Source organism: Cucurbita maxima, unplaced genomic scaffold (assembly GCF_002738345.1).
Source record: "Cucurbita maxima cultivar Rimu unplaced genomic scaffold, Cmax_1.0 Cma_Scf00013, whole genome shotgun sequence".
In the NCBI taxonomy this organism is placed as follows: domain Eukaryota; kingdom Viridiplantae; phylum Streptophyta; class Magnoliopsida; order Cucurbitales; family Cucurbitaceae; genus Cucurbita; species Cucurbita maxima.
The window spans coordinates 678,069-701,636 of NW_019272029.1; the positions used below are offsets into that span (position 1 = coordinate 678,069).

Below are 23,568 nucleotides of genomic sequence, written 5' to 3' on the forward strand. Positions count from 1 at the left end.
ATTCAAATTGAAGGATGCTAAAACTACTCTTTAAAACCCATTTCTAAGACACTGGAAGTGTTTGTTAATTACTAAACAAATATATGCTTTGGGTAAACAAAAGAACTAACAAGCATGGGAGTTAGCCTCCTTACTGAGAATATTTACAAAACCTAAGGAGAAACATATTATAAATTACAGGAAACACTTAATAGTATTTTCTAATTGTAAGGCATCATTCCATCAGTGATAATCCTACCTCAGTTCTCAAGCATGGGATTGAAGAAGCTCTACAACAGTGTAGTGTACATTTCTTGGCATTCTACAGATTTCAACTTGTCAAACTACGCTTCTATGATTCCCGATATTTGGTTAGGTCGAAGGTCAACGTTCTCGAGCAGCTGTCAAATACAAGTGTATTATTGTTATGACATATTGGCCATTCTTCCAGGGAAACAAGAGATATAGGTCAGACACAAAAATGTAACAGATGATGGCCAAAATTTTGCGTATCAATCATTCATAAACATTTGTGCATGAAATATGTTTTATAAGCTTACCTTCTTTCGCAATCACGGTAAACCCCTACTAAAGCTTCAGCTTTGTCATAAAAGCTATCCTTCAGTGATATAACAATACTTTGAAAACCACTGCTTCCATCCGTGTCCTGGCTCATTCTGGCACCTTCACATGACTTCGAACGAATGAAACCAGCAACCTTCGCAACGTTCAAGTTGTCTAAGGCAGCATCCACTTCATCCAATATGAAAAAGGGCGAAGGCCTAAAACTGAGACATTGGACAATGTGAACAACAGCCATCAGCTGACAATAATCTGTGGCTTCCCAGAAAATATAATAAGTAGCTGCAAGATACTCTATAACAGATACTTGACGTAGTTTAACGAATAATATCCACCACCTTATCCTATTGGCTCAACCCAAGGACATTGGTAAGGAATTAGAGTCATAAACTCACAAGTCATAAGCAATAAAATCATCCACAATGAAGACTCCAAAATGTAAGATCAAGCATCTACATCATCATACCTATGAATGGAAAAAAGCAACGCCAATGCTGCCACAGTCTTTTCTCCACCAGACAACTGTTCCATGTCACGAAACCGCTTTGTTGGTGGCATAGCAGTATACTTGATACCATGTAAAAATGGTTCATCCTCATTTTCCAAGTTCAAATATGCCGTTCCACCCAAGGGATGTGTGTTACTTTTTGTCAATTGCTTGTAAATCTTATCGATATTTCCAGAAATATGGTTGAAAGCATCCATAAACAACTCATACCTGCAGTTGTCAAGACAAACTTAGCATAATACGAACAGCAAATTAATGCAGCAATAGAAGCATCAGAAAGCTTAATGAATCAAGATTTCTCGTAGACTTATAACCGGACATTTAGGTAGGACCATATTAGCAACTAAATAACCAATATTTTGTTGGAGTACGACATCCAAGTACTCAGATGTCTCAGAATAAATAAATTCAGATATAAACATAATAATGAAGTTTTGTTGAAGAAATGACTACAAGTCAATAGAGTTAAGGATATGCTTCTCAATGTTAACTTGTGGACTCAGAGATGCAATTAATAAAGAGTACCTTTTTTGCTTAATAGAATTGAATTTGTCAGCCACCTCTTTCTCCTCTTTCCTAGCGGCTTCAAACTCCTCAGATATTACTCTTTCCTTTTCTTTCAAAGCTTCATATTGATCAAGTGCTTTCAAATTTGGTGCAGTTCTGTCAATTTCTGATACCAAGGAATCTATCTTATGTTTGAACTCCAGCTCACGTTTCTCTCTATCAGATGATCTCTTATCCTGTTGATAGGATCTATTCAGCTGGCTAAAATCAAAAACTGGTCCAGGAGTCAAGGATTCAGTTTCCATGGGGTCTGAGATAGTGGGGAGGTCAATATTTTCTAATTCACATTTTTCCACTATTTCCTGCTTCTGTGTGATCAGCTGTTCAATACTCGACTCCTGGAAGGAAAATATGGTGGATATCCATCACAGTTTATTCAAATTTGATGTTTATGTAAGTAATCAAGAGCAAAAAAGCACAAAAAATGCTCAGGTGCCCGATAAATGTTATGTGCATGCCAGTGTCAAAACTTCACTTCACATATCAAAATCCAGTGAAAAGAACCTTAGAATTAATCTGACGATTCAATTTTGATATGCTAGTCGTAGCAGCGGATGTTTTCTTCTTCCATTCCTGCATATCCTTCTCACACACTTCCAACCTGGATTTCCACTCTGCTAAGTGCAAAGAGAATGAATTATTTAACTATGGAAGCAACAAAGAACAACAAATTATGTTCATATAGAAAATGTAGAGCCTTCTGAGCTGTAATATTTGGTAAGAAATGAATAGAAGTACCTTATCCAACTGTAGATCCAGACCAAAAATAAAAAAGAAACAAATAAAAATTAAATCTCTTATAATATATGCAAGATCTGTTCTAGTCCAGAGATTAACTAGGGAAATTTTGATACAGTAAGCCCGTGTGAAAAAAAAAAAAAAGAAGAAAAATTCAGAAAGTAGGTCTAGTTTGCAATGAGCTTAATATATTTTTAATAAAACAAGAATTAAAAAATTTACAGTATTGATAAGAGATTATTGTGCAACAAGACCTTACCAGCCAATTCCTCCTTCAAGCGATCAATATCATTATTGGCATTTTCAGCGGTTGATTTGGCATCAGCCTCTTTGTTTTGAATCTTTCTTAAAGCATTCTCTAACGAACTCAAAGAAGATTCCAGTTCTTTAATTTGTGATTCCATGTCCCGATTCTGTTCATACTCCAACCTGAGTTACATGTCAGGAAAAGAATATGTTCTATTAGCATGGACAGTTAGTTGATGATGATTGGAAGCTGACGAACTATTCATTTATGTACAACAGTAGAACTTAGGTTCAGTTGAAAACATATATTTTGCCAGCAAAAAGATTAGATTCCAGTCAACCAAAAGAAAGTTCAAAAGGAAATCCTTTGATGTGTCCACCACTTTCACAAAACTGAGAATGATGGAATGGAAACAAAGGTTCAGGGGATGTGTAAGTCGGAAATTTTCTCCTAGAGCTAAATCCACCATTATAACCTTGTCAAAAAAATTTGTAATACTTGTTTCCTAATTTGAGCTAAGGAAAAGATGGGATATTTCAACGAATGTAAGGTTAGCTCAGTTGACCCATTATACTGCTTGATCAAATATACAAAAAATAACTTAACTTGATACAAGGTATTCTCTTGCAATAAATGTATTGACAAAAAGTGCAACACCCTATCTTTCTAAGGAGATTGCCGCACATAAGCTATGTGATCATCAAGAAGTGCAACACCCTGTCTTACTCAGCATTCAACCAATTGGTTTTAAACCATACTTTTTTCCCCCTAAAATAACGATGTCCTAAAATGAAAAATTTTGAATCCCCAAAACAATTTTGCACCTAAGAGATGAGTCTCATTTTACACACTCGCAATGTATAAGGAACAAGGCAATTGTGCATGTATTTTATTTTCTTCAGCATAGAACTGTAAGTACACTAAGCATGGTAGGACAAGAGTAAAAAGGAGGGGAACCTACTGGCATTTCAATTTTGATAGCTGACTACTCAAGCTAATACGTTCATCAGCCATATGCTGCACTGCTTGGAGTTGATTTTCTTCATATTCTCGTATGTTTGCCACCCCAACAGATTTGCTGAAGTCTCGATATATCCGATCAACAATTTCATTGATCCTCCTCTCCAACTTCCTAATTTCTGTGTTTCTTTTATCAATCCCATTTTTTAACTACAATAGAAATAATATAACATTACACTTTGAATAATAAAATAAATGTGTAAAGAAAAAAAAAACAGGTTAGCATGTGGTCACAGTATTACCTTCTGAAGTTCAGGACTTATTCGATCAATTTCTTCTTTAATAATTTCTTTTTCTTGCCTCAAGTTCGTAAGCTTGTCTTCAATACTTCGCTGCAATAATATCTCATAATCAATATCACATTCATTTCTGCATTATGATCATTTGATTTCTCTCTCTTTTGGTCCTTAACACCCTTGCTAGTCAATGAAGGTGTTTTTTTTTTTTTGTAATCATTTTTTGATAGAAAGAAGCATACTGTTATCCATATGAAAGTGCAATATATGATAGGAATTTTTTTCAGGTAATCACCTTCTCAATCTCCGCATACTGAATCTTTTTCTCAAGTCCACTAATCCTCCCAGATGCTTCAGATTCCTTTAGTTGCATCTCTCTGATTGATCCAAGTTCATCTAGCTCTGATTCATACTGTTCTTTCTTTTTCTTCAGCCCTAAAATACAGCAACAATAAATGGTAAAGTTCCAACATTAATCAATGAATGGATTGAGTACCTTCAATCTTCTTATCATCCCATTTGTTTGACCTTGCTTCCATGCCACCACTAGTACCCCCAGTCATTGTGCCAGATTTAGTAAGCAGAATACCATCAACAGTTACAACTAGTTCAATCATAAACAAAGTAGCCATAAGATAAACTGACGGAGCTACAAAAAAATATTTTAAAACTGACTAAATGTTACCTTTATGCCTTTCTCCACTCCAGCTCAGAGCCTTGGCTTCATCAAGGTCGTCGCAAACTAGAGTATTTCCCACAGCAAATATAATTGCCTTCTCCAACGCCGGATTAAAAGTGTGATTGTTAAGCATACAAATTCATATATCTTCTCGCCTATTAGGCTATTACCCACTAGCAGTTTAGAATTAACCAAATATGATAAAAAAAAATGAGAAAAAATCAAACATCAGATAATGGATCTCCAATTCTTAAAAATGAAAAAAAATTAAACCATGCATTAAGAATTATTTCAAGGGAAGAATCCAGTTTTTAACCCCTAAAGTTCTTTACCCATACACTTACCACAGAGAATCAAATTTAGGAGTTTATCACCTTTCTTTTATCATGCATTCCAATCTGTCATAATTAAAAGGCTGTAGGGACAAACAAATTTAGTATGGTTTGTTATATGACTACACAAAAAAATCAAAGGAAGAAATTTTATCCTGAAGGGACCTTTAGTTCCTTTCTAAGCACACAATTCCATAAAAACTGTGCCATCCCTTTGAGGCCCCAACTTGAAGATAGCTCCAAACCCATGTTCTTTTTATACACCCCTTTCCTGAACCAAAACCGGGCACAAAATGCCACCATCTGAACGCAAAAGGATAGTGAAGAAAAAAATGGTCTAACAGACTTAGATGAGATAGAGCCTATTTTTCCTAACAACTAAAGAGCCTCGTCTTCCTTCACTTAGCTGTACTGAATCAAGCTTTTGAAGAAGAGCTAACAAGGTTTCTACCTCTCTGTCAAAAGTGCCTCTTCTAATGCCAATTCCCAACTTTGATGCTCCATATTATAGCTATCTGCAATGGCGGCTCCTTTACAAGATGAAGGAATGAAAATATCCAAGTAACTGAAAATTACATTATCAAAAGACATAAAAATAAATAATCTCTAACAACTCCCCCCCCAGATCTCTTAACCTCTCTAAATTCTATGATTCCTCCCGGTCCAAATCCTCCAAACAAACGATGAAGAAACAAGTCTGCCAAGGAATTTTTCCCTTCACCGTGGATACAGCAAAACCTTCTCTATCGTAGCCCTGAAACTCCTATTCCACGCCAAAGAGACTCCAAAAGCTTTCAAAAGGAGGAACCAGTAACTTCAAAGAATATGGTCAACGTTTTCCAATGCACCTCTGCAAAGGAAACATTAGTAAGGCTCTACACCGAATTTTAAGTATTAACTTTGTCATGCAAGACCTACCAGACAAAGAACCTTATCTTCTTGGAAATCTAAACCTTTCAGAAAAAGGAAAATGGGTGACAGAGAGGGTGAGGAAATACACAGAAGATGGAAAAGAGAGCTAGAAAAGGCCCTGGAAAGGGCAAGGCATCTAGATACAAATGTCCCTCCTCTTCTTTACAACATAAGAGTCTTAAAAAGCAAAAGTAAAACAAAAGCTCCAAAATACTATAAGAACACTCTCCCAAAATAAGCAAAACTGAAGCCACAGATTACAACCACATATCTGAACGTTGGTACAGACAGAGGAAAGAGAAGCAACGGGGTTTAAAGTTAAAATTTGAAGAAATGAAAGTTTGAAGTAAGAATGATTCTCCCCGTTTAGGTTAAAATTAAGCTATGTACCAAGGTAAAGATTATTTCCTCCTTATTTCAAATATTTTATGTAACATCGTATATGTTTAATTTAATACACTTAATGCATAGCTACATACCCAGACCTTTGTGAAAAAATTGTTTCCAAACATAAACCAGAACATGGAAGGAGGCTATAATGCAGGAAAGCAACAAGTAGTTCTCCCCAATGATCAAGTAATAGAATCATAGAAGGATATTGGATAACATCAAACACCAGCTTCGCACTGCCACCTAAAGCACGTAATCTCTCAATAACGGGCTTTACACGAACAGACTGAAGAGGTATGAATGTCTGAGGAGGAAGCCTTTGTTCTTTCAAATACTGCAGGAAAGTCAGGAAAAGTATTGCATTTACATATAAAGTAACCCATACACTTGTATCAAAACTGATAAAGGTAAATCAAATTTGATAAAAAAAGCGCAGGCATGAAAAGGCGACACCAAAGATTTTCAAGGACATGAAGATTTTTATTCTATTTTCGAAAACTTATCAATTAGAACTTTTCAACATCCTATTTCCTATACCTTGATCAACATTTTGTATTTAACATTTTGTTTCCTTTTATGAACAACCAAACTTTCATTGAGGAAAAAAAATGAAAGAATACAAGAACATACAAAAATAAAGTCCACAAAAAAAGAGTCAAAACTAATAAATGGCTCAAATCAAGAAAAATAAGACTCAAAGGATAATTGCAAATATAACTTTGTCACGAATGCCCAAAGAGAAACATGAAACATTACGAAGGACCAAACATCACTCGAAGACCTCTCAAGCCAAGTTCCTTTAAACCCATTTGAGAGCATTCAGAAAGGGCTGACTCGAATTTGTTCACAATGACTCTATGTCATAAGGATTTTGCCTCGTGATGAAACTGCCAAAGCCATTTATCTAACAGAGTCTCGTTATGGGATCTCAAGTTACCAATCTTCAATCCCCCAAAGTCTCCTGGCTTAGTAACCACCTCCCAATTGACTAAGTGTGCCCCTTTTCTTTCGTCAACTCCCTCCCAAAGGAATTCCCTCCAAAGCTTCTCCAAAGACTTTCTTACTGTCACTGGAATTTTGAAAACAAATAAAAAATACGTAGGAATCCCACTCAAAACTGACTAAATGAAAGTAAATTTGCTTCCTTTCGAGAAGAAGCTTCTTTTTTAGGACAAAAGTGTCTTCTTGACCTTACTCACAATAGGGTCCCAAACAACAAGTTCTTGGATTATGACCTAAAGGAAGATCTACGAGAAAGGAACAATCCAACCTTGCAACCAGCCATGGAGGCCCATCAGCTTAGCTTATCAAAATCGTAGTTCATACCCAAGAGCTGGCACTTGCCCTTGTTAATCTTCAGCCTATAAATGGTCTCAAAGAAAGCCAGGAAGTTATTTAGATTGGCAATTGTCTCTTCTCTACCAGAGCATAAAAGGATAATATCATATACGAACAGAAGATGAGATTGGAACAAAATAATTGTTACCACCATTGAAGCCTTCAAGGAAAATTATAGTTTTTTTTTTTAAATATCATGGGTAATATCTATTTTGGTTGTAATCGTTTTTGTATTCTTTCCTTTTTCACTCTCTTAGGATGTTTGAATCCTTGAACGTTTATTCCTTATCATTATATCAATGAGAAGTTTTTTTTGTTAAAAAAAAAAAAAAAACTGCAAGGGTTACTATGTTTATACTAGGGGAAAAATAGAGAAGGGCTGGAATATGTACCTTAATACATTCTTTTCCTGTATGTTCATCCTCAACAACCACTGCATCCATAAACTTACCCATTGCAACAGTAACAGCCAGGTTGTACTTCTTCTGTGTTGGACGACAAAGATCAGTCATGCGACCATGAACTCCTTGAAACAGCCGTTTCAAAGTTTCAACAGCTTGAGATAATTTAGCATCTCTTTCATTTTCATATCTATCAGCTTTCAATTCACGCAGTTGGTTTTCAACTTCTCCAATTTTTGACTTTAGGTTTTCATATTTATTCCTGGATTAAGTTAAAAATTAAATATTAACATAAGATATTTTTTGTGTGACATTCAATCAGACTATGCTAACAGAAATATGCATGTAACAAATGACAACCTTCAAAGCATGCAATAGAAGGCAATATAACTAACTAGTGACATGAATCTGAGAATACTATAACAGAATTCATCATCAGTACAAGAGCAATACTATAAATACTTAACCTGGCATCTCGATGCTTATCTTTCATGGTATGCAAATCCTTTTTCAGATCAGCAAGATCATCCTTATATCTAGCTGAACTATCAAGAATCTTCCTAAGTCTTGTTCGCATCTGCTCCTCTTGTGACTCCAATTCATTCTCCCTGTTATGCAATTGTTGAAGGTTTTCTTCCAAGTTCTTCTGAGCTTCAATATCGGCATGTTGTTGCCTATCTAAGACCTCCTTTTCATCTCTTAGTTTTGCTGTCTTCATCCCAGCTTCCTCCTTGCTGCAACATCAAGAAACCAATAGGCACCATGCAGCACATCAGGAAAGCCAAATGCTGATTTTTAAGAAAAATATGCCAAACATCAATATAATACTGTCTCAAAATTTTTATGAGAAACAAAGATATTATAAAGAAGGGGCGAACGGCCTAAGGGCAAAGGGTTTAGAAAACCCTCACTGAGAGCCTTCTATCAAAAAAGGCTAAGGACAAAGTGTAGTTACAAAAGAAATTCTCGTGGTTACATTACTACAAAAAGAATAAAAAAAAGGGCCTCCCTGTCTTCAAATGTTCTACAATTTCTTTCCTTCCAAAAGATCTTAGCGACGAATTAGAAATTCCCACCCGTCAAGACCTCCAAAAGCCAATCATTCACGAAATCAAGTAGACAAATCCTAAGAACAAAATGATAAAAATGAAGGGACCATCCTCTAAGGACAAAAGAACAGTAAATGAATATGTGATCCAAGGGCTTTTTTACTTAGACACACGTAGCACATCCAAGAACCCTTCTTCCTTACTCTTTCATTAAGAAGAGACAAACAAGAATAGTTGACAAGGAAAATCAGCCAAAATGTCAGGCATTAAGTACATAGCTGCAGAAGTAAAAAACAATGTACTCAAAGTAGCATCGCAAAAATGGCAGGCATTATGTATATCATCACTGGAAATGTAACAGATCCCTTCCCCTAAAAGAAAATTTATGTCTTCGAAATAACATCACCATGGATCATCAAACCCTCCGTAACCAAGAATCAATCAAGCAGAGTGTGAGTTGCAATATCTCATGCATGATCAAGTAGAGAGACCAATTCTTAGGGAAAGATCCACTAAAGCAATATTCTTTTTGAACAAAAAAACAAGTTTTCATTAATAGATGAAAAGAAACAAAAAGTTCAAGGAAACACTACCCCAAAAGGGAGGGAAAAAATAGGTCAAAACAGCAACCACCAAATGAAAAAACAACAAAAAGCCCAAAACCGATGCCAAGAACCAACTATTTGGTCCCAATCAGTTGAAATTGTGCTCTTCGTACACTACCACCAACCAAACTTCAGTTTTTTATTTTATAAAAACCCAACACCGACCAAAAGTCTCTTTAGATCAACCAACTGATGTTGGTTTTTCGGTTTGGTTTGATCCCCCATTTAATGTAAGGAAATGGTATTAACATATAAGAAATTTCTATCAAACAATAAATAATAAATAAAGACTTACATTCGACAATATTCCCTCAGCTCTTGGTCATCTAACTTCAGTTTTTCACCACTGTCTCGGCCTTTTTCATGTAAATCATCAAGCTTTGCATTGAGATCCTGAATGCCCTTTTGTAACTCCTTTATATATTGAGCATGTTTTCTCCTTTGTTCTATTTTCTTATCAAGTTCTTTTCGACTTCTCTTGATTTTTGAATTTATTCGAGATGTTTCTTCTTTCAATTTCAGAAGCTCAGGTTGCTGCAAAGCATGGCAATAAAATTTAAAAAGTAAAAAAATGTTTGTTTAATAACCTAGCACACATGTTATGCATATAATTAATGATCGCAGACCCTTAAAAGTATTAATCCTCAACAATATTAAGCATCGAGTAATAAAAGGGTCCACATCTGCAACAGAAGTACAATTTATACTGTCCTACACACCAGTTCCTCAGAAGCCAAAACTCTAAGCGTCAAACATGCACTTCGAGATGATTTATTTTCAGATGTCTTGAAATGAATTCAACAAAAGGAAGCTAACGTACTTACATTCTTATCAAGCTTATTACTTCTCTCTGCAATTCTCTTCTCGCAGTTACCAATTTCTTTCAAGTACTTAGCTTGTTCTTTCCTCTTTTTCAAAGCTTCGTGTTCAAAACCATCAATTTGTTGCATGACATCATCACGATTTCTTCTTTCAGCTTCAAGTTCCTCGTTGAGTTTTACAACATCCTTTTCTATTACAAATAATTGCCACAAGAAGTGATCTTTCTTCAAAGATCTCTGCAGATGGGGAAAAAAGAAGAAAAATGGAAAGAAAATATTAAAAATTTCAATAATTTGAAAAAAGTCCCACAAACTCCTAAAGTTTTTAAGATATTATATAAGAGAATAAGAAAGATGTTATTTTCATGCAAGGAAAAAAAAAAAAAAAAAAAAAACTTAGCTGGACAGACATTGAATATCTGAACACTTGACACTTGTCAATGCATGAATTATTGTAGCATGCTCAATGTACAGAGAATTGTCAGGTTGCATACCAGTTGACCTTGCAAGCGGAGATGTTTTTCTGCTTCTTCCTTTTGCTCTTTCTTCTGTTTTCTTTCCATCACAATAGTCTTTTTCTTCTGATATACAAGCGCTGAATTTTCTTCAGCTTTGGCTTTCTTCTCTTCATACTCCTCAAATTCTCTCTTGAGATCATCAGATCCCGAGATCTGCTCAAGAAGTCCAGTAAGTTCTTTGGGATTCTTGGATGCAATGGATTCTACATCACCCTAAATGAAAAAGTAGGTTAACAATAGGAATATGACAAACGTAAGGCAAATGATTGAATCATCTAACAAAAATGCACACACAAATTAATCAAAATACTCAAAAAGTTGAGCATGTGAACAGAACAGGGTGTCGACGTTGATTGGTTCACAATTAAAACTCCATCTCCTTTCTCCCTTACCATACTTTCTATCTTCAGATTTGTAGGATCTTTCCGTTTATCAACTAATTTTTCTAACTCCCGTACATAATATTGCAAGTCATTTCTCCTTTGTATTAGGCCACTAGGTTGTTCTTTCCTTTTTGTCGGTACTTTATCATCTTGTATTAGATTGTACTATTCAGCTAATTTTTTTTTATATCCACGAGTGTCTCTGGTCAAACATTGACTATTCTCATGCCTCATGTCAAGGTAATTCAAAACATATAAATCCTAAATAGGAGGACACCATGGCTTAAACTCATTTCATTTAAACCTTTTATCATTTACATGACTTGTGGTGACCTCTAGTCCAACCCTTGTTATTTTCATAATTAAATGAAGTTAAAAATAAAAAAAAATCTTTAACTTCTGCCATTATCTAATTAGTTATACTTGATGATCTCGAGTTTTCAATGGTTAAGGTTATGTCTAATAATTATTTAACTTTTTAATTTAAAAATTAAGCTTAACAATTTTACTTCCATCCATGAGTTTCATTTTATTATCCTCCTATCAGGGCATTTTCAAAATGCAGGATAAGCTTTGAAAACTACCCAAAAAAAAGTTTTTAAAAATTTGTTCTTGTTTTAGGAACTCAAATGTTCCTCAGAAAAGCGTAAACCATTGTAATTGAAGTGTAAGAAAAGAAGTACAGTTTTCAAACCAAGCCTAAGTTCAACATTTTTAGATGGCGCATAGATATGAAAGAGATTAAAAGTATAAAATAATAAAATTTTAGCCGCTGCTCCTAACTTGTTGAGACAACTCAGGAAACCGCTTGACCTGTAACAAATTTGGCTCGACAAAATAACAATTTTTCCTAAATTAAAGAATGTGTATTGTTTCAATTAAGCTATTTTTCTATAAATAGAACTAAGACGAGTAACAATTTACGAAAATTACTATGATCCCTGCAATTGTTAGGTTTAAGGAAATATATTAAGCAAGCATATCATAGCTTGGAGCAAACCCTTTTCTAAAAATAAGAAACAAAATTTTCAGAGTAAACCTGGAAGACGAGGAAATTCCGAGCCTTGACAAGTATTCCAAGTGACCTCAGCTTCGAATTATACTCATCCCAGGAGACACTCTTGCCATCAATTCGATACTCGCTGCCGCCTGTGCTAGTGATTGTCCTGGTAAACTGAAGCTCCGACCCATTTCCCATCTGATAAACAAGCCGAACGAACGCCCTCCGTCCCTTCTGTTCCTTCTCCCTATCATCGTAAGCGTAGATTAGGTCCTTCAACTGTGTCCCACGCAATTGCCCAGTCCGAACACCAAGCACGAAGCTTATAGCATCCATGAGGTTCGACTTCCCAGCTCCATTGGGGCCAATTATGGCAGTGAAATCATAAAAAGGACCGATTATCTGATGACCCTTGTAGGATTTGAAATTCTCAAGCTCCAATCGTAGAATCTTGCCGGACGAAATCAGGGACGGCATGATGTGCAAAACCTTACTTGTAAAAGAAGAAAAAAAAAAAAAAAAAAAAAAAAAAAAAAAAAACTCAACAAGAAAAGTAGAAGCAATCTTCACAGAAACCAGAGAAAAACAAAAAAGGCAAGCAGCTAAACAAATTCAAAAGGGTAATAGAAGAGTCACCTGAAGAAGCGAACTAGGGCTTCAACTAGGGCTTCAACTAGGGGAGTAGAAGTAAGAAATAACTCAACAAAAACCCGGCGTGGAAGAAGAAATTTCAATGGAAAACAGAATCGCTTCCATGGAAATGAGAAATTGAGAAGGTGGGGAAGAAGAAGGATCGGGATTGTAGTGGAGAGAAATCCGCGAAAAAATGGCGGGAGAAGGTGTTTGGAAGAAATTTTATTAGGCGTTGAGATAGAAACGCCAATTTTTCGACCAGCTCGCCATTTAGTCAATAGGACTATTGTGAACGTTTTTTTTTTTTTTTTTTTTTTCTTAATTCTAATATATATATATATATATATATATATATATATGTTCCTCGATTTTTTAAGGTAATTCTCATCGCATAAGTTTTTAAATATTCGTATAAAAAATGGTTAAAAATTATATTTAATTAATAAAAATATCCGTAATTTATATAAAAAAAAAAATCCTAATTTAGGATGAAAATTGTTGGTACTTCATTAATTATTTTTTTTAATATAAAAAAGATACTTTAATCCATAAAAAATTTTGGGGCAAAATTATAAATATACAAGAGTATAGGTTATTGATTTGATTCTGGCGGTTTGCTACTTCCCGCCGTTTCGTTCCTCCGCGTCCAGAACCTTCCTTCAGCACCCCGTCCAGAGCATCCGCCATCGCCATCCAACCGCCAAGCATCTGAACTCGACCTTTACTTACCAGTAGAATACTATAGGGAGTGCGGCACAGCAGTGAAGAGATGGATGTGCGGAAGAGCCAGTCGTACTCTTGGAGCTCATGACATCCCAAGGGCCTGTCGCCGTACCGGCGGCCGCGTCCGCTCCTTAATCATGGACCGGTAACGTCAGTCAGCTCTTTCTTATTTCGTTCTTCTTGACTTATTCGAATTTTCCATCTATGTCCAGTGGATGGGTTCTGAACTTAACGGCTGTTATGTATTTTACATTTTTTTGTTTTTTGTTGAATATTTAGTTTTCGTCCAATGTTCAATGTCTCCCCGGGCTCGGATTTGCCGATTGTTCGTCGAGATTATGAATCTGGTGGGGTCTGATTCCTAGTTTTACCGAGAAATCCGAGTAACCTAATTTCTTCAAGACGGTAATTTTCCCTCTTTTGTCTTGTGGCCTTTATCTGGTTTTCGTGTATAATTTTATTGAAATGGCAGTTACTGTTTTTGTTACCTGTGGTCTTTAAGCATTTGTGTATGCAGGAGCTATTTCGTAGTTTTGTCTTGGTTTAAGTAATTCATGGCTTTTGCTTTTAGAAAATGGTATTCAATCAATAGTTTTGTTTTTTGCACAATGCAGGGGAGGCTTTCTTGAATTTGTTATTATTGTTTTTGCCGGTTAATTATTTACACTCATACCATTCTTACAACTTCATCATCTCCAGCTTTAGAGTGGTTGCACGGTCAGTCTTATCTTTTCTTATTGGATTTGAATGTTGATGGGGGCGTGATGGAACTAAAAATTGCCAATCTCTGATTTGGTTGCAATAATTTTTATTTTATTATAGAAAAGATTAGTGTATTAATGCCAAATTGTACAACGGTGAAATTAATCTGAGGGGAGGTTTCTGGATTATAAGGAATTCCTACTAGCCTTGATAGAAAACAGAGGTTGCAAGCTTGTCACATCTTATGAAGGGAAGAAGAATCTGGCAAGGAAATACTGGGAGCCGCCTACTTGAAGATACATAATGGCTTTCATATGGATCCAATGGACATGAGCCTCTCTTGGTTTTTACCCTTTGGAAAATATGATTAGTAACTTCATTTTCTAAAACATTTGAAAACATTTTTTTTTTCTGTAGAAGGTATTACGATTTTAGTGCTTTTTAAAAATGATTGCCAATGTAGCATCAATCATTATGCTTTTATTTTGAGTAATAGTCATAGTCTTCGTTGGTTTACATTAATGATTAGCCCTATATAGATCAAGGGCAACATTTTTATGTCTTCTTATGTAGATACAGCTAAAGAATGATAGAAACGTCATCTCCAAATTTTTCTCTGCAAAAGAAATAAAAAATGAACACTCAAATTCACAAGAAAAAATTCCCCGTAACACATCTGTGAAGCCTGAGCCATCGTTAAGTCCAGAAGAACATGAAAGAGATGTAAACCTTAGAGCTTCATCTGAAGAATCAAAGGATTGTCTCGCGAAGTGTTCTTCTGTGACTGTATCTCAAATCAAATGGGACCGTGAAGATATCTCATCTGAGTCAAAAAGTGGCATGGATGACTGTCGTAAGATTGGCAGTAGTCCAAAGATAAGGAAGAAGGGAAGATTGAAGACTGGTAATGACAACCAATCAACCCTCTTTCAATACTTAGGGAGAAAATAGATAGGCTTACCTTATCCAGACAGGTAAATTGATTACTCGTGCGTCATGACTCATGTTTATATATATGTTGCTAGCTTAGTTTGTTTATTTACTGTGTTTGTGTTAGGAATCACGAACCTTCGCAATGGTATGATATTGTCCACTTTGAGCATAAGCTCTTATGGCTTTGCTTTTGGTTTCTCCAAAATGCCTCATTGCCAACGGAGATAGTATTCCTTACTTATAATAAACTCACTATCAACCAATTAATTAGCCGACGTGGTACTCCTCTTCCAACAATCCTCCCCTCAAACAAAATACACCATAAACCTTCCCCTGAGGCCTATGGAGCCCTCGGACAGTCTCCCCTTAATCGAGGCTCGACTTCTTTCCTAGAGCCCTCAAACAAAATACCCCTTTTATTCGACACTTGAGTCACTTTTGATCGTGTTAAATGCAGTGTATTTATGTGGTATAAAAGCAGCTTCTGCTGCTTAGAAGGTAAAGTTCGATCATGGTTGATCCTTCCGCTTTCCACTGAACTGTACTCTTTCTGATATGTTTTGTAACAAATCTCCTCTTGCAAAAAAGTACCATGTTTTGGCTCACTTGTTACTGGTTTTTGCGTACTTTTATTTAGTGAAATTACCCTTTTAGTCTATTTGGTTTCACTGGTGATGGTATAGACAATTACCACTAATCAAATCAAATTATTTTACTTGATAACTCGGTAAATCCATGCTGAAAATCATTTTGATTTCACTACAGTTCACAGGACAAGAAATTGTACAGATTATACAACAACGTGAAGGGAGACAAGGAGACCACACCACCCAAATGAAATGCTTCATTCATTAAAGAATAAGCATATTCATCAGCTAAGAGGGAACAAAGTTGAACGTAGAAATGGCAAAAGCGAGAAATAAGCTTCTATCAACTTCTCATTTGGAGTTAGCTCTATAATCAACCTCTTCAACATCCGAAAAGGCCCGACCATGACTCGTGACCCAAGACAGAACCCTCTCCGTCGATTCCCAAGTCGTATAGTACTGCTTCTTCGTCTTCGCGACCGTCGTCGTGGGCGACACCATCCTATTAACCCAGTTGAGTTCGAGCACATTGGTATGGCCATGGCTTCTCTCTTTAACATTCCCTAATAGTGCTTGATCTAGCTCCAATAATGTGATTTTCTGAATTTGAATTTGAATATCTTCATAATGTGATGTGTATATATATATATATATATATATAGATTGCAACAGGCTTGAAGTTAATAGTGGTAGTCATAATGGCTGCAATGATAATAATCATTACTTTGAGGCTTGATGCTTTGATTCATAAATAAGGATTTATTTTATTGTGATTTCTTTTTTAGGGTTGTGGTAGTCATGATTAACTTTATTATATCATATGGTATGAGCTATAATGAAATCTCAATTATTAAAATTCTGCCTCATATTTTGAGTAAACCACTCTATACATTGGCATCATACGCCTAATTACTTTTTGAGTAAGGAAGATTCCAACTTATAGAAATCATCTCCCTAAACAAATCATTGGTTGGGGAAAGATGTTATTAAGAAAAAGAAAAGAAGTCTATCTCTATTGTTCATTTCAATTATGTATGGTTTTCAGATGCATGCGTTATGATAATAGAGTTTAATAATAAAAAGGTTAGGTTCGTAACAATTCAACCCCATTACTAACAAAAATTGTCTATTTTGGCCCGCTACGTATCATTATCAGTTTCATGATTTTAAAATGTCTCTATTAGGGAGAGGTTTCTACGCTCTTATAAGAAATGTTTCGTTCCTCTCTTCAATAGATATGGGATCTTATAGATCCAAACTTCAAGTTGAAGTTTAGGAGAGAGACAATCTTCTACTAACTCGTAAATAATTTAGTTGAGCGAAACATTATTTCAATCAAGAAGTTATTTGACTCCAAGACTTAATATTAGTGTCTCACCTTCTCGTTGGCTCAAAAGGGTTTACGATGCGAGCTAATTAATTGGTATCGTTGAGGCATATAACCTCGGTAGGTTCATTAAGTCCTCTAGGTGCCTTACAAAATAATCAGTGAATCAATTATGATGAAAAATAAAATAAAGAAGAATAGATCCCGATTTGATGCCACGTCATCGCTCTAAACAAAAAGACTAAAACACCCCTACTCATGTAGAAGGGCAAATACAGAAAGCAACTAAAACTCTTAAAATAAAATGTCAAGTCATTTGGCATTTACTTTTACTATTATTTTTATTTTAAAATAAATAAATAGAGAATACAATAGGGGAAAGTTAAAAACATGAAAAGAAAAATATAATTTTTCATAATAAAAGCATTTAACTTTTTTATTTTTTTTTAAATAAAAATTATCACAATCAAACAAAGAGTAAATAAATAGTCCCAATAAACAAATATAAAAAGCAAAGAAAAAACTTGACTATTTACCGACAAAAGTTTGGCTTAAATTAAAATAAAAATTGAACTTAATTTCAATTATTTATTAATAATTGTAAATTTGGATAATCATTGATTTGATTCTCTCTCTCTCTCTCTATCCCATTTTTTAACATTTTCCTATTATATTCAAAATATGATTTATTTTTTATTTTTTGAAAAAAAACTAAATTACATAAATACCCTTTAAGGAAAAGCTAAATTACATAAATATCCTTTAATAGTTATATTATTGATTTGAGGTTTTAAAAAAAGAGTTCTTATTATAAATCTGTAACAAATTTAATTTTTATTATAAAAAATTTCATCAAAATTATTATTTAGCTATTTATAGTCTAGAAACATATTAAATCATTAATTAGTTTATCGATCTATTTGATTCACGAGAGCGATTAAATAAATATTTTCTAAAATTTCTTGATGCATAAAAATGACCAAAATACTCTCACACTACTTTCATTTCTCTATGGTCATATCGGCGTCAGCTATTATCTGCTACTGTCCACCGATATCTCACGGCTAGCAACAATTGTCGTTGATCATTGTCAACGGTTGACCAATCATAATATTTTAAATACAAATTAATTTATTGTGTTTTATCGAAATCAACCATTCTAATATTTCTTTAAATTTATTTTTTAAGTATATAAGTGCGATTACATTTTATCTCGTTAAGCTACACTTTGCGATATATTTAAAACCATAATTTAGCAGTTTAATTATACGTGCTATTAAATAAGTAATCCTCTCGATTTTAAAGGTTCAAATCTTCGTGCCTCACTTTTATTTATTTATTTATTTATTTTTATAAATTTTTTAAACAATTAAAGTTTAAGAACATTTGTAGTTGCATTTAAGTTATAAAATATAAATTTTATTTAAAAAAAATGAATAAATAAAGCGTAAGGCATCATTATTTTAGGGTCGTAGGGTAGATATAGAATTTTAAAATTAAATATCCTACCTTTTAATAAAGTAAACTCTATTTTAATTAATATAAAATTAATTCATACCAAACGTATTTATTTATTTTTATGTCGGATCGTTATTTTGAATATAGTTCAACTGATATAAAATACGTGACACTGGAATAAAGAAAGGATACATGAATGAATCGAGATCACATCCAAATGAGAACGCGACTTAATTGAAAGTCACTATCTATACCAAAAAGGTGCATCTTTCTTTTCAGTGACTTAATCATAGAAACCTGTAGTGAAACGTGTTTTACTCGGAACAATTCTATATTAAGTGACTTACTCGTAATGGTCTGTAGGGTAAGTAACGTAACCGGGAATTCAAAGTCATCAGGTACCAAATTTTAAAGGGAGTAAAATGAAATAAAGTTGAAAGAACATAACACAGGTAAACTCGGATGAGGTGAAGATGAGTTATATATATATATATATGGCTTCCCATCTTCATCGTTCGGCCCGAACATTCTCGAGCTTAATTAGTAACAATAACGATCGACATTATAAGATCAAGAAGAGGGCTTGGATTTGTTAGCAGGGTATTTGAGAGCATTGAGCTGGATCTTCCTTAGGGCAGCTTTGGAAAGATCAACGCCACACATATCAGAGAGCCTCACCAAATACAAAAGCACATCGGAAAGCTCTTCTCCTAAGTGCTCCTTCTCCTCCTCCGCCCACTCCGGCAGCCCCTTCCCCACCTCTCCTTTCCATTGGAATATCTCCGATAATTCTCCCACTTCTCCCACCTGCCCATTCAAGTATTATATATTTCAAGTCTACTGTCAGAAGATATTATCTATTTTTTTTTTTAAAAACGCGTCTATTAGGGAGAGGTTTCCACACTATTATAAAGAATGCTTCGTTTCTCCATATGAAACTCCAACAACATGAGAGACCCCGCGTTTATTTGGGAGGCGAGTGAAAACCTCGTCCTACTAATCACGTTTTACGTTAATACGTAACCCGCTAAAATGGATAATATATGTGCTAATGGTGGGTTTCAGGGTTAAATCAAAATAAACACGAAATTGAAAGTTGGAGACCTAAACTATTAATAAATCTATTATGCCATTTTTTTTAGGTTAAATTATAAATTTAAAACTGATTCTCGAGTCAGACGGGACGAGAATTTGTTGAACGATAAGATGAAACCCTAATTTTCAAAATGATACGAGCTAAATTGTAGCTTTTTCGAGTGATGAGATCGAATTACGATGAACTCGGGATCGAAAACAGAAACGAAAGGAGAAAGAAGAAGAAGATACCAGAGCAAGAAGGAGATTTCTTGGGCTATGAAAGCGATCCCAATTCCTTTCCTCTGCAAATTCCGCCATTTTTAACCTCAGAAGCTCCAAGCTCACACTTCCTTCCTCTTCTGTTCTTCCACCCATTATCTCTCTCCTATGCTCTCTCTCTCTCTCTCTCTCTCTCTTATATAATATCATGCAATCCCCCGAAGAAGAAAATTTTGTTGTCTTGCTTACCGGCTATTGCCGGTTTACTATCTTTAGCGGTGTAGGTAGAAACAACAGTTGTGGTCGATAACGACGTTACAGTCAACCGTCACGTGCCGGTTCTCATGGATTCCCGCCTGGATCTTTGCTGTTTTTTTTTTTTGTTATTAATTATAATTAAATTACAAAATTTTAAATTTAGTTCACGAGGCTTTAAAAATGTATTTTAAGTCTTTGAAATTTTTATTTTAATTTTTTTTGTCTGATAAATTTTAAAATAATGCTTCAATTCTAATGAATAAGTGAACGGATAATTTGAGCTATTGATTAAATGATGAATCTCTACCCTATCTGAGCTTTAGCTAAATCCAGATGTACCCGTGAGATGAAACAATGACACTTCCACATTTTCTAGTTGACATACTGTTTGGTGTCTAGCTCTGATACCATTTATAGCATCATATGCTCCTCGCTAATACATATTGTCTGTTTTAGTCTATTACATATTGTTGTTAGGCTCACGATTTTAAAACGCGCCTGTAAAAAAAGTGGACAACCCGACAAAAAAACTTTTGGAAATTTTGTGGGATTTAGCTGAAATTCCGTTTGTGATTCCCTAAAAGTCATGGGTTGAGTTGGAAGATCACATTTATCAATGCTCTCTTTCTTGTTGGTTCTTCATGACTTCAGACAAACTATTTTAGTTAAATTACCAATATACCCCTTCGTAATGATCCGACTTTTTCATGTCCATTATTACATGCACGATAACTATGACGTACAAATAAATGAGAGGTAAAGGAATAAACTGAGATCACATTTAAATAAGATTGATTCTGAAAATAAAATGATTAAGAAAGACTTAAAAAAATTACCAATATACCCCTGTGTAATGACCCAATTTTTACGACTTTTTCATGCCTATCATTACATGCACGATAACTGTGACGTCCATGTAAATGAGAGGTACATGAATAACCGAGATCACATTCAAATGAGAGTAATTTTGAGAATAAGATGACTAAAAAAGACTTAAAAGAATTGAAAGTCACTGTCTATACTAACAGCGTACACTGTTCTTTTCGGTAGTTCAATCATAGAAATTTCATGGTTAAACGTGTTTTACTTAGAACAATTCAATGTTGAGTGACGAGCATGCATATGGTAATAAATTAGCTTCAAATATTAAAATACTAGAAAATATATAGAAAATCTCAAAACCATATAGTAAACTCCCAATACATTTAATTAAAAGTATATATTATGTATTCAACATTGTCAAAGATTTTGGGACATTTGATCAATATTTCTTTCACACTTGCATATAAAACAAAAGGTTTTTATTTAATTAATTAGTCATTTTTTATTAATATATTATATCAAATTGACGTCTTATTATTTTAAGGGATAAAACATCACAATCTTAATGCAAATATCTTGTATAAAATCAAATTTTTATTTATTTTTATATAATTTATATTGAATTTAATATAATTAATTAGTTATTTTATTTGGTAATGACATTGCCCTCAATAATTTATGATAAATTAAAAAATAAAACCAAATATGTCACGACTTGTCATTTTATACTTGAATAAATGTGCCGATATATATATATATATATATATATATATATATATATATATATATATATATATATATATATATATTTATTTATTTATTTATTTATTTATTTATTAATTTATAAAACAAACATTCCTTCAACTAAGGAAAAAAAAAACACAAAATCTTCTAAATTTGGTCGTAGAAAAAGATTTTGAGACAAAATACATATAATTGGACTAAAAGAATGTCTAGCTCTCGTTAAGTATTATCGTTAGCTTCACGGTTTTAAAATACGTGTCTACTAGAGTGAGGTTTCCACACTCTCACAATCCACTTCCCTTAGGAGCCAACATCCTTGCATCGTTCGGTGTCTAGCTCTGATACTATTTTCAACACTCCAAGCTTACCATTAGTAGATATTGTCCGTTTTGACCCCTTATGTATCGCCGTAACCCTCATGGTTTAAAATCGCGTCTCTTAGGGAGAGGTTTCCACACCCTTATAAAAAGTGTTTCGTTTCACACTCCAACCGATGTGAGATCTCACAAAAAAAAACCTCTACTTTTTGAGCTCCCATAATTGAATCACCGAGATTGAAGATGCATCTGTATAACTATCCATTCTTTTAAACTTTTTCTAAACATAATTTCATATCTTTTAGATTACTCTCATTCGAATATAGTCTCTTTCATTCACGTACCCGTGATCTATCATTTCAAATTAATGATACAATAACAACTGCATTTGTTTGGATCAAATCTAATCGCTCTTTTAACCTACACGTTTTACGAGTCCCATCGAAGAAAAGACGTCAACTTTGGAAAAATAAAAACTTCATTCAGCATTTAAGACAGGGAGACAAAACATTATCGGCAGACAAAAAGTAGAGGTTTTTTCATGTTTTTCTTGCGACCAAATACGAATATAGAATTAAGAGCTAATTAAGAATCTTTTCTTAGTTTGACAAATAATGTTTTGGATGTTTTTGGAAGCTAAGATGCATGAGATTTGACATCTCTTCTCTTTGTCGGCTTGCACCAGCTGCCTATCTTAGCATATAATTGTTAAGCTATACAAAATAACTCAAGGTTAAGTCGGGTTTTCTCGAGTTATTTTAGAAACCTATTCGAAGATCCTCGCTTAAGTCCATGTATGAACAAGAATTGGGACCTGGTGGAAAATTTATAGATACTTTTTTGTTCGGGTATAGATGCCATGACATAAAATTTAAGCTCTCGGAGTTCAAGTGTATACACTATTTTCTGTCATATGACTCTGTCGTAATCAATTTTAATTATATGAAAATAACATTTTAAAGTACATAATCTAACTTCATATGGGTCGAGCTAAAAAAACGTTATATATTTGTCAAGTTTATTTTCTCTCTGACTCTATAGTTATCGAACTAAAGACTCGTATATATACGTCAATTTTTTTTCTTAAATCGTGTTTTTTTCTTATAATTTTATTATTATAATTTCTACGTTTTTTTCGACAAACATATGAATTATTAGTTAAATTTAAAAAAATAAATAAACAAATAAGTAGAAGTTCGGGATTATAAGTCAAATTTTAAAAAATCAAATAGTTATAAACCGAACCATAAATTAAAAAAAAAAAAAAACATGAAAATTTAGTTATAGCAACCAAATAACGCTTAATTTAATTTCTAATTTTTTTTTTATATGAACATAATTTAAAATATTTTATAAGATTATATTTTGTATTTGGATAAAATAGTTGGGTTTAGGGCTGAAGTGTAGGCTTGAAAGAGAAGGCCTAGTTGGTTGAAGCTGAAGAACTCCAATTTGGGCCACTT

General features: G+C 34.0%; 2 protein-coding genes and 1 long non-coding RNA gene across 5 annotated transcripts; 1 reads left to right on the forward strand and 2 right to left on the reverse strand.

Annotated features, from left to right (window-relative positions):
• Window positions 1–7: 7 nt before the first annotated feature.
• On the reverse strand, window positions 8–13,203 carry LOC111488207 (structural maintenance of chromosomes protein 1-like). Of its 3 annotated transcripts, XM_023135893.1 has the most exons (20): window positions 12,942–13,188; window positions 12,834–12,845; window positions 12,345–12,798; window positions 10,899–11,135; window positions 10,408–10,641; window positions 9,879–10,117; window positions 8,397–8,663; window positions 7,921–8,191; window positions 6,400–6,524; window positions 4,563–4,672; window positions 4,374–4,481; window positions 4,173–4,312; window positions 3,884–3,973; window positions 3,583–3,791; window positions 2,634–2,803; window positions 2,141–2,250; window positions 1,595–1,974; window positions 1,028–1,279; window positions 540–767; window positions 8–380 (listed from the first exon to the last, which is right to left on the reverse strand). In XM_023135893.1, the coding sequence occupies exons 3-20, from the start codon at window positions 12,780–12,782 to the stop codon at window positions 332–334; spliced, it is 3,657 nt and encodes a 1,218-aa protein (XP_022991661.1). In that variant the 5' UTR covers window positions 12,783–12,798; window positions 12,834–12,845; window positions 12,942–13,188; the 3' UTR covers window positions 8–331. The 3 variants fall into 3 exon arrangements, with proteins under 3 accessions (XP_022991661.1, XP_022991660.1, XP_022991658.1); XM_023135892.1 differs by lacking the exon at window positions 12,834–12,845 and having other exon boundaries at window positions 12,345–12,794; window positions 12,942–13,203; XM_023135890.1 differs by lacking the exon at window positions 12,834–12,845 and having other exon boundaries at window positions 12,942–13,187.
• A 1,796-nt stretch (window positions 13,204–14,999) lies between these two features.
• LOC111488211 lies at window positions 15,000–16,617 on the forward strand. The gene is made up of 2 exons (XR_002719177.1): window positions 15,000–15,337; window positions 16,062–16,617. It is a non-coding gene; the product is annotated as an uncharacterized LOC111488211 (long non-coding RNA).
• Window positions 16,618–19,131: 2,514 nt separating this feature from the next.
• Window positions 19,132–20,152, reverse strand: LOC111488146 (dCTP pyrophosphatase 1-like). The gene is made up of 2 exons (XM_023135805.1): window positions 19,995–20,152; window positions 19,132–19,475 (listed from the first exon to the last, which is right to left on the reverse strand). The coding sequence occupies exons 1-2, from the start codon at window positions 20,118–20,120 to the stop codon at window positions 19,239–19,241; spliced, it is 363 nt and encodes a 120-aa protein (XP_022991573.1). The 5' UTR covers window positions 20,121–20,152; the 3' UTR covers window positions 19,132–19,238.
• Window positions 20,153–23,568: the final 3,416 nt, after the last annotated feature.

What these genes read in the sequence shown, in the direction of transcription:
- LOC111488207 (XM_023135892.1), bottom strand. Translation starts at nt 12,782, where the DNA reads ATGCCGTCCCTGATTTCGTCCGGCAAGATTCTACGATTGGAGCTTGAG. An exon ending in GGATGATAAGAAGATTGAAG is followed by an intron (nt 4,313 to 4,373) that starts GTACTCAATCCA and finishes GCTGTATTTTAG; the next exon opens with GGCTGAAGAAAAAGAAAGAA. An exon ending in CTATCAAAATTGAAATGCCA is followed by an intron (nt 2,804 to 3,582) that starts GTAGGTTCCCCT and finishes CATGTAACTCAG; the next exon opens with GTTGGAGTATGAACAGAATC.
- LOC111488146 (XM_023135805.1), bottom strand. Translation starts at nt 20,120, where the DNA reads ATGGGTGGAAGAACAGAAGAGGAAGGAAGTGTGAGCTTGGAGCTTCTG. An exon ending in GAAATCTCCTTCTTGCTCTG is followed by an intron (nt 19,476 to 19,994) that starts GTATCTTCTTCT and finishes TTGAATGGGCAG; the next exon opens with GTGGGAGAAGTGGGAGAATT.